The sequence below is a fragment of the Crocuta crocuta genome, unplaced genomic scaffold (genome assembly GCF_008692635.1).
Source record: "Crocuta crocuta isolate KB4526 unplaced genomic scaffold, BGI_CrCroc_1.0 scaffold619, whole genome shotgun sequence".
Classification (NCBI taxonomy): Eukaryota; Metazoa; Chordata; class Mammalia; order Carnivora; family Hyaenidae; genus Crocuta; species Crocuta crocuta.
In genome coordinates, this window is record NW_027533395.1 from 2,383,347 (window position 1) to 2,394,347 (window position 11,001).

Consider the following 11,001-nt stretch of genomic DNA (forward strand, 5'->3'; position numbering starts at 1 on the left):
AATGATGATGAATGATAAACTAAAACACAAATATATAGTCTTTTTACACTTCAACTTTTGTCTCCCTAAATAAGAATAGGGGATGTGCTTTGAGGGTTGGTTGGTTTCAGAGTTTTACATTTAAAAGACCACATTATCACTACGCATGAAGTATTAAGCTATGCAGTATATACATGGTGTATATAATGTATAGGTGTATATATAAAACGATACAGATATACTTTTTAAATATATTAAATATGCTTATTAAAAACACCTCAGGGCACCTGGCAGGCTCAGTCGGAAGAGCATGCGACTCTTGATCTCAGGGTTAGGAGTTTGGGCCCCACCACTGGGTGTAGAGATTACAAAAAACCAAACAAAATTAAAAAATAAAACCTTCTCTACCTTCTTCGTGTCTGCCCCAAGAAAGAGTTTAAATTACCTTGTAATCTCTTGAAGTATATGAATGAGGTATATTAAAGGTGAGGAGAAGCTGATTTTAAACATCACCAGCAAAATACAAGGAGAGCATAAGCTGTGGTTTCCCTGCGTAGGCTTTTGTCATATAAAACACCTTGAAGAATTAAATGCCATGTGCAGGATGCAACCTAGAAATGCTCAGACCCATCCGTAGATACATGAGGAAATTCTAACTCCTGATGAGACTAAGAAGAAAAGCAGCTTTTCCTTCTCTCACACTAAATAGGTTCCTTCACTCAAATTCTCCTGGACCTCTCGTGAACCCTCAGTGTTCTCTCTTGAAACAATAGTGGAAATAGGAGTGGAGGGGGAAAAGGAAGTACAATGACTGAAAACACTAAGAAATCTATACCAAAGTACTTTGAAAAAAATATTGCATTCCACAATTCATACTCTGTGAGACAAGGAAGTATCTCATCTTGAAGCTGTGTTTCCTTCTTATATTAAAATAGTTCCAAACTTTTGCACTGTTTCTGGGAATACAAATTGGTGCAGCCACTCTGGAAAACCGTTTTATAAAGGTCTCTCAAAAAGTTAAAAACAGAACTACCCTAAGGCCCAGCAATTGCACTACTATCCAAGGGATACAAAAATGCTAATTCAAAGGGGCACAGCACCCCAACGTTCACAGCACTATCGACAATAGTCAAATAAGAGAAGAGCCCAAATGTCCACTGACTAATGAATGGATAAAGAAAATGTGATTGATACACACACACACACACAGAGGAATATTAAAAAGATGAAATCTTGCCAAATATTTGCAATACATGGATGGCTAGAGTGTATCATGCTAATAAGCAAAATAAGTCAGAGAAAGACAAATATAATAGGATTTCATTCATATGTGGAATTTAAGAAACAAACATAAGTATAGGAGAAGGGAAGGAAAAATAAGATAAAAACAGGAAGGAGGCAAACCATAAGAGACTCTTAAATATAGAAAACAAAAGGTTGCTGGAGGGGAGGTGGAGGGGGATGGGCATTAAGGAGGGCAGTTGTGGGGATAAGCACTGGGTGTTGTATGTTAAGTGATGGATCACTAAATCCTACTCCTGAAACCAATATTACACTATGTTAATTAAACTAACCTGATTATTTTCCCATATATTCTTCATCTAGCTTCCCTTAATATTAAAGATCTTACATATCCATAGTATAATGAACAAAACTAAGAAATTAACATTGGCACAATTCTATAAACTCTAGATTTTAAAAATCTACTGTATAAACTTGGACAAGTTATGTAACTTCTGTTCACCAGGTTTTTTAAATTATTTTTTTTGATTTTTGAGAGAGCACTAGTAGGGGAGGGGCAGAGAAAGGGAGAGAATCTATTTTTTTTTAATTAGAGAGAGAATTCAAGTGTAAGTAGGGGAGAGGCAGGGAGAGAGAGAATCCCAAGCAGGCTCCGTGCTATCAGCGCAGAGCCCAATGTGGAGCTCAATCTCATGAACCATGAGATTATGACCTAGGCCAAAATCAAGAGTCAGATGCTTAACCAAATGAGCCACCCAGGCACCCTAGAGGGAGAGAATCTTTAAAAATAAAAATTATTTTGAGAGACAGCAAATGTGATCTGGGGAAGAGCAGAAAGAGAGAAGGAGAAAGAGGATCCTAAAAGGGCTCTGCACTGAGCTGAGAGCCCAATGCAGGTCCCGAGCTCACAAACTGTGAGATCATGACCTGAGCAGAAATTGGATGGTCAACTGACTGAGCTACCCAGGTGCCCCCAGACGGGGAGAATCTTAAACATGATCCACACTCAGCACAGAGCAGTGTGGGGCTTGATCTCACGACTGTGAGATCATGACCTGAGCTGAAATCAAGAATCAGATGCTTAACCAACTGAGCCACCCAGGCACCCGCCTCAGTTTATCTACAAAGCAGAGGTGACAATACCTCACTCAGGGTTATATGGAAGATTAAAGGGCATGTAATCACTTAGTACAGTGATGTGCACACAGTAACTACTCTAGCTACTATTATTATCATCAGAGCTAAAAAGACAAATGATATACTGGATCTTCTTGCCTAGGAACAAACAGGAAAAACTATTCTAAGACCTATGTTCTGGTGAAAATTCCTGGTGATTGTGCCTGACATATAGTATGTCAAGACAAATTAGTTGTCTTCCCTTGTCCATTTCATTTTAAATAGGTTTTTCATTCATTTCTCTGATTTACAGATCTATTTTCCCCTTTATTACTTACATCTTTGACTACATACTTCTCAAGATTTTCAACTGTCTTTTCCTTAAGGGAGCCCTACAGGGGGGAAAAAAAAAGAACAAAATCAGTTTTTAACAGTTTATAAGAAAAATTATGTCTACTATCAACCCAAATGCATTTTTTAAGTATCTACCAAAATGGAATAGTAGATAAACTAGAGAAGGCCATGATAAGGTAGCAACTCTGCCTCCAAAATGTATTTAAAATATAAAACTATGTTTATTTTAAACTAGAAATCAAAAGGTATTTCATTTTAGTCAGTGTAATTTACAGTAAGTGTAATTTTAATTAGTTAATGTATTAGTCAAGCAGGAGGTATTTGGAAAAAACAAACAGACCATAATCATCCTCAAAGGGTAGGGTAAGTGTAATCTTAACACTAAAATCTCTTGTAAGTTTGGGAAATGCAAACTGAAATAAGAGCTGGAAGCCAAGCAGGATGATGAAGGAAAGATCACATAACTTTTGAAAGCTGGACAAAGACAAGAACAAAAGTATTCTAGAGAGCTGTCACTAGGGGGCAAATCTCTCTCTCTCTTTTTTTTTTTTTAAATGGAAGAAAAACTGCTGTATTTGCACTTGGAAAGTTAATGTCAAACCATACAACACACGCCACAGAGTGAACAGGTGACACAGCAGCTCCCAGGTACCTTGTAATGAACCCAGTCAACAGCATCTCTCACATCCTGGAACATACTCCGGTAAGACATGAAGAGGTCCCCGTCTTTAAATCCTGTCTCACAGCTATACAAAGATGGAAAGAACATGACAGGGAATCCAAAAGAGGGTAAATAAAATGAATACCAAACATGGCTCAGGGGACCCAAAGGTTCCATTATCACATGGATAAAGGCTGAGGCTAATTAGGAAAATAATTACTCCCTAATGAAAATCCACTTTCACAACCAGAAAGGACTACAGTGTTCAATGAAATACAATGATTGTGAACAAATACAAAGTGATAGAACAATATACTGAATGAAACCTAAAGGTCAGTTCCAAAACTATCATGTTCTTTTTATTCATCACTTTTAAGAAACAGGTTCCCATCAAAGAAACATTTAAAGCTTAACATTGGTAATTGAGGTGCTCTTCATCCTGACTTTTCCAGTGTTGTCTCTAGGTACAGAGGTAACGCCTATTTTCTATTTAGCATAGTGACTTGGTGCTCCACCAGATTTAGTGCCTTGAAGTGGATAAGGCCTAGGCAGGATAAGTTAGCAAACTCTGACACATATGGCTGAGCAGTGGTTCTACAATTCGCCCTAAAAAGGAGAGGATAACTTGTTCAAGACTTAAACAAAATTTTACTTCAGGGAGGACAAACCATATTTACTTCTCAATCAAATCTTGCTGGGCCTGGGAATGAAACTAAATTGCCATTGCTGAATGGCTCCTGGGTAGCTGCTGTGAAATGAGTTGGGGGGTTTTAGTGTAATTCTGCTTGGACAGATAATCATCACACAAACCTCCCACTCAGTTGTCACAATTAGCACCTCTGCTGGCCGTCTTCATTCCCAGGAGAAGCCAATCAGAAGTGGTCCCTTCCAAACATGGCTGCAGCACACTGGCAAGGAGAGGGGGCCGTGTGGGAGGTGAGAGCCTGCATGGAGCTGCTGGTGCTGTCCCATCTCTCAGGCTGGCAATGTGGCATCTCTCACTAGCACTAAATTCACTTCAGAAAAGCAGAAAAGACCTACAATGGCCAGTTCTCTAAAACCCTGTACATTAATTTGAAAAAATCAATTGGAAAAAGAAAATTATACTATATACATACCTGGTATATCTAGGACAATTAGTAAAAAAATCTACTAGGCAGGCCAACAGGTAGGTCTCTGAAAAATGAAGAATAGGATATTCATAAACATAAATGAAATAATTCAAACTTACTTCATTATCTCCCTTGAGCAAAGACAAATGATCATGAAAAGAAGGGAAAGCATCTGTATATATAAGCACAGAATGAAGCTACCTGGTAGGTTGAATAGTGTGTTCAGAATGTAAAATCTTTCAGTGTCATCTCGTTGGATAAATTTATTTGGATACTGCTCTCTAGTTTCTGGTCTGAAAGAAAAAATTTTAATTAAATGACATTCAAAAAATGAGTATTACTACCAGGAGAAATACTTATCATTTAAAAATTCATTCAAATATTTTGGTGGCTACATGCAAGGCAGGGTGTAAATACTACATGTGAGTGGCTATGAAGATAAACAGCCCTTAAAAAGCTCTCAGTCAGGTAAAGGAGGCAAGTCACAGACACAAACAGTTATCACAAAGTAAAAAATCACAAGTGCCAAAAGAAAGGTTCAGAATGCTATGAGAAAACTGAGGAAGAGACCATTTCAACTTAAGGGGTAGAAACAAGTGATGTGGATGTGAGAAGAGGGAAACCTAGGAGGGATTCATGAAAAAGCTGGCATAGGAGCAGGCCCTTAAAGGCTCCAATTCAAAAACTAGTCCAAACTGGGTGCAGACAGGGGAGCAGAAGAAAATAAAGCTAGAAAGATGAACTGAGGCAGATCATGCTACCGTTATCTTTCACTCAGGGGCAAGAGAGTGCCACTGACAGGTCTGTGGTGCCACTAACAGTTTTAAACAAAGGGATAAAACCGTCAGAGCTAAACTGTAATAATATTCCATTAGTAACAGTTTTAGGATAAAAAGGAGAAAGAAATGTGGTATGTTGCACGATTGGCTACAAATTCTTTCTATGACTTTCTTTGTAATGTGTGACTCTGCAGTTCCTCCAGCTCAGAGGCTCAGTCTCTCTCTCCATCCTCAAATAAAGCTCCAACAGCAGCAGCTGGGGATCTAGGCAGAAACTTTGAAAATACCTGCATACTGGGGCTTGCCTACTCTTGCTGCATTTGGACCTCTGAGACTGCTGTATGAATGAGGGAGATAACCTGCTGGAGGATAAAGGCTACGTATAGAAATGAGGAACGCCCACCAACAGGCTGCTAACTGCCGGACAGGCCATTCCAGATCAGCTGAGCAACCCCAGAATTACCCAGCTGACTCTCAGGATTCTAAATAAAAGAGTCATTGTTCTAGGCCACTAGGCTTTAAGGTAATTTATGATGCAGAAAAACTGACACAAACGACTGGGAAATCAGTTAAGAGGTTACTGCAGCAGCCTAGATGAGAGCAAGAAGGGTCACTCCTAGAGTGGTAGGACAGGAAATTAAAGGGAAGCATTAATCATGAGAGACTACCAAGGTAAAATGAATTAAGACCAGGCTACTGACTGGCTGTGGCAATGAGGACGTGAGAATCAAAGCTGATGATGCTCACAAGATGGTGTCTCTGAAAGGATGGTGGTACCATTCACAGAAATATGAAAACTGAGTAACAAGTAGGCGTAAGAGTAGTTTTATTTTGGATACAGTAAGCTCAAAGTAAGCAGATTTTTATAGGCAATTAGAAGCAAGGTCAAAAACTTCAAACAGAGATTCAGACTTAAGAGAGAACTGAGATCATCTACAGATAGATAATAGATGAAGTCACGAAAGCTGTTACAGTGGATGCGGCCCCTTATAGGGCAGAGGAAAAACAAGACTGAAAATGGACCCACGGAGAACCCTCAGGGTTAAAAGGAAAAAAGCCAGCAAAACAGACAGAAGATGTTAGAAATGCCAAAGAACTTTGCAGAGGGAAATGAAATACTCCAAGAAGTGGAAAGGGACAGGATTAATTAAAAAAACAAAGAAACAAACAGTACAGAGAAACCAAAAGAGAAAAAAGCTGAAATATAAAAATGCACAATTCTCAGGGTGCCTAGCTGGCTCAGATAGTGGAACGTACAACTCTAGATCTTGAGGTTGTGAGTTTGTGCCCCATGATGGGTGTAGAGATTGCTTAAAAATAAAATATTTATTTAAAAACTGCACAGTTCTCACAATGAGTATGTAGAGATAACTAAATAAACGACATCAGATTTAAAGTTTGTACTCAGAGTAACCTGGGTAAATTCCTGCTTGGGTCTGTTAGATACCAATGGCATAAATTCTAGTTAGGAACAGAAAATTACATTAGCTCCCTTTCTTCGTTACACTTCTGAAATAAGAATTCCCAGTAAGGAGTAACTTTGTAGAATATCTCATTTTCTAGCCTCCTAAGACTTTCTGTAATGAAAATTAAGATGGAAGGGAAAAGTAATGACATGCTTTCCTCAGCTGGGTTTAGTAAGATGACACTATCTCCTTAGATATACTTTCCTGTTCTCTCCATCATTAAAAAGTAATTCCTTTACATAAGGATAGTTAATAGTTATTTATCAGGCAATAAGAACCCAAATGACTTATAGATATAGTTACCAATTACATTCTGTTTAAGTGTTGGGTGTCTGGTTGGCTCAGTCAGTTAAGCATCTGACTTTGGCTCAGGTCATGTTCTCATGGTTCATGAGTTCAAACCCCACTTTGTGTGAGCATGAGACCCAAACTGGGTGAGCATGAGCCCCACTTCTCTTTCTCTCTCTCTGCCCTTTGCTCACTTGTGCCCTCTTAATTGTCAAATCATGCTAGCATGTATTTAAAATAAAAGTTAATTGGGGGCAGATAATTTATCCTAGAAGAAGGAATGCTAGACTTGTGAGCTGGGAGGAAAACCATATGGACTACTGCTAACTTTCTGTGATTCGTAGAATATTTGATCTCAATATTATCCTTTTCTAAAAATTTAAAGGCCTTTGCCCTTGTCCAAAAAAAGAGGCCCCAACTCATTGGCAAGGTGTGTAAGGTAATCCATGATGGAGCCCTAACCTCCCTGCCAGCCAGCCTCGTCCACCAGTATGCTCCAATAGCTCATTCTTTCCCTCTCCATCCTCAGCCTCTCTTCTACAGGCTTTTCCTTTTGATTCTAAAGACTATACAGGGTTAAGTGTTATTTGAATGATTCTGAATTACTCATAAATGACTTATTTTTGAAACAGTACTAAAAATACTTCCAAAGGAGTTATTTGGAAACTTTATTAGTTTACTTGGGGAAAGAAAGTGGATCCTGAGTTAGTAAAACTAATTGCAGTACTAATTTATAGAACTTCCTTTCCTCTTCCTGACTACCCCTACTCATAACACAAAAATCCCTTTTCAGACATTAGTAAATAGAACCTTGGTTCATCTTCATTGAGATTTTGAATTATGGTACAATATTCATATATAAAATAGCTTAGGTTGCTAGCACTATTTGCAATCACTTCACATTCTAAATTCTGTCTCCTGATATTCATGATCTTGAACAAAACCCTCATGAAAGGAACAGTGAAAGAAAGGGAGATAATTAATCACTGGCCTGTCCAGATGTGTCAAGGTGGGGTGTTTACTTCACACTGTTCTTTCTCACTACATTTATGTGGAAACCTTTGAACCTGTGTAATTCCAGCTGCAAAGTCTTGTATCAGATGCTTCAATTCCAAATAGGGCACTGCTGTGATCTCAGATTTAAAGGATACTCTGGTACAGTTTCAGTTAGTGTGTGCCTCTTATCACAAAAGTATTTACCAAAAAGACACTCTTTAAAAATGTCAATACAGACTGTGTGGTTCTGACTACTTTGCCTTTGAAAATAATGTATAGAAATATAAGAGACTGACAAATAACCTATTTTGGTTTTAAGTGTTGCTCTGTGTCTAATGCAGTATCAGTAGTAAATTAGATAGTAGAGTTGTGGAGAAAAAATATAATTGTAAAGCTATGAGGGCAGAAAATGTCAAATTGTGGTATTGTGATTTTTAAAGAAAAAATTGGGATGTTTCACCAAAAGATAGCAGACCAAAACATTATAGACAAATTTTATCTACTATTTACTAAGGTGGAAAGTCTAAATTACTGAGAATAGTGGAAATATTCTGATTCTGAAAATAAAGCTTACTCTAGCTTTAAATATTATCACCGTTTATTTTTAACCTGTGTTTTAAAAAAATTTTACCCACATGATCAAGTATCTGAAGCTATTCATTAGAATATTTAAAAATCATATATTAGCTGTTAAAAATCTTAGTAATTTACACTGTTGTAATTTGAAATTTTTCAAAGCACTTTTATATACATACCTCTTCTGAGCAGCTACCTGAGAACTGTATTAAAAAGGAGAAAATAAAAATCTTAGAATTTCAAGTAAGTCAAAGCCACTACAATTCTTTTTGGGCAAGTTTCAAGATTAGCTTTGTTGGATGCTATATAATTAGAAACCAGTTAATTTACACAAAATGTAACTGCTAACTATATAAGTCCGTTTGAGTCCTAACTGCCTATTAATAGTTGGTAAGTATCCTTATGTAAAGAAATCGTTCTTTAATGATTAGGGAACAGCAAAGTAGATTACATCTGGGGAGACCAGTGATCTTCATATTTTTTCACTATAAAAACACCAGACAGAGGCTAAAGGTTCTATGTACTCACCCTCTTATGAAGTTAAATCCATGTGCACAGACCAAGAGGTTTCCATAGGCATCAACTTTCAAAAGATTTCCGTATAGTGTATCAAACACAAGTCCCCTATGTGCAAATGAGGACACCATCAATAATACAGGTAACAGTCTTATGTAGTATTATTCAATCATCATAAACCAATGCCATCCTATTCAATCTTTATGAAGACTCAGAATGTCTCCAAACAATATAATCCTGGTGAAGTGAATAAAATCTTAAAACTAAACCCAGAACAACTAAAAAATATTTACTCTGTCCAGATAAATAATCACAACTTAAATACAGTATGCACTGTGGTTCCATTCTAAAAGAGTCTGAATTTCCTTGGAGAAAGGAGCTGGCTTATATTTCTCTCTAATAGACACTATACATGGAACATCTATGATGGCATCTCAAACACCATCTTTCTTAATCTTAAACTGTCTCTATCAAATCCAAAAATGCAAACTGCCAAGAAGGCTCCCACTGACCAAGTGAGCGTATCAGTAAAACATGTAACTGTTCTCCAACAGTAAGTATCTATGATTACTGCCCATCAGTTTTAATAATCCTTTTTCTTTCCCATAAATAGATCTTCAGTAACAATAAAGCTCAATTCAAGAACACAAAAGATAATAGTGTACATGAAAAGTCCTTAATTTTAGAATCCAGACCAACCAAAATAACAAAACCAGAAACAAACCAAAGCATCTTATCTGTTTTTTTTTTTTCTTTGATGGTGGGCAGGGGCAGAAATGCATTTGGAATTATTAATTTGGGGGGTAGAGGAAAAGGTCTTAATCCAAAAAAAATCTTGAGAAATTACCTGGTAGGGAATGTAGAATCATAAGCAAAGCTGAGCAGCTCCTGAGGGTAGCCAATAGAAACTAATCTTTCCACAGTAAGCTCAAAGCCAAGAGACTCATACTCCGGGGACTTGTACACTGCACAGAGAGGAGTTCTCGTTATAATAACAGTCCATGAAAATAAAAGGCAAATGAGTGAATTTCTACTCTTTCCCAACTCCTCCCTCCTCCTAATTAGGCCATTTTCTTCTTTCCCCTCAAACTCCATGTTCTGTACTGTCCCAAGTAATCACAAAACTCCATTGTTAGTCTGTGGAAATAGGTCATATTTTTGTAGGAGCAAGAGTGACAAGATGAATTATCAAACATTTCAGAATAATTCATTCTTAGCAAACTTAAACTTTTTTCCTTTAACTGTTATTTCATGCCCATTAGCTAAAGGCAGAAAAAGAAACTAATAAGCACAACAGTTGTGATATAAACCATGAGAATGTAAGTAAACAGAAAACCAGGTAGAGAGGTCGCTATTTGTTGAAGGCTTCACTGCTATGTATAATTGGTGTAGGAATCCTTCAAAATGAGCTTTTTAAAAAAACTTATTTTTACAATTCCCATTTGGCTACTATTTGGTAGTTGCTTTATATTCCTTCTCCAATCAGCATAATTCTATTTGTCAGGATTAACTTGTTTTCTTATCAGCTCTAACAATATTATAAAGCCATAAAAATTGCATTTTACAAGTTATTGCTGCAGTATCAACCATAAAAAGACATGTCTGAGACAATTACGGAAATCTGAATGTGGACTGGGAATCAGATATTAAAGAATTATGACTAGGGGTTAAGGGTGAGAATTGGAGGAAAGTGGCCAAAAGGTACAAACTTCAAGTTATATGATAAATAAGTACTAGAGATGTAATGGACAACATCGAGGACTTTAGCTAACACCACTTGTATGATATAAAGGAAAGCTGTTAAGAGATTACATCCTAAGAGTTCTCATCACAAGGAGAAAAAAATTCTTTCCTTTATTCTTTCTCTTCTTTTTATTGTATCTATATGAGAAGATGAGTATTAGCTGAACATATTA

The 11,001-nt window shown here is 37.1% G+C and overlaps 1 protein-coding gene across 4 annotated transcripts in view; it reads right to left on the bottom strand.

The window, feature by feature from the left end:
• The window catches only part of NT5C2 (5'-nucleotidase, cytosolic II), a 92,060-nt gene that overhangs the window by 7,019 nt on the left and 74,040 nt on the right, over positions 1-11,001 (bottom strand). For 2 of the 4 annotated variants that reach the window (XM_077748475.1, XM_077748478.1), the window contains 7 exons: positions 9,933-10,050; positions 9,098-9,193; positions 8,749-8,772; positions 4,666-4,757; positions 4,471-4,528; positions 3,344-3,437; positions 2,676-2,729 (listed from right to left, as the gene is read on the bottom strand). In XM_077748475.1, the coding sequence (XP_077604601.1) occupies positions 2,676-2,729; positions 3,344-3,437; positions 4,471-4,528; positions 4,666-4,757; positions 8,749-8,772; positions 9,098-9,193; positions 9,933-10,050 (536 nt within the window). Of the gene's footprint in view, positions 1-2,675; positions 2,730-3,343; positions 3,438-4,162; positions 4,216-4,470; positions 4,529-4,665; positions 4,758-8,748; positions 8,773-9,097; positions 9,194-9,932; positions 10,051-11,001 lie in introns of those variants that run through there. The other 2 variants (XM_077748476.1, XM_077748477.1) reach the window with 2 other exon arrangements.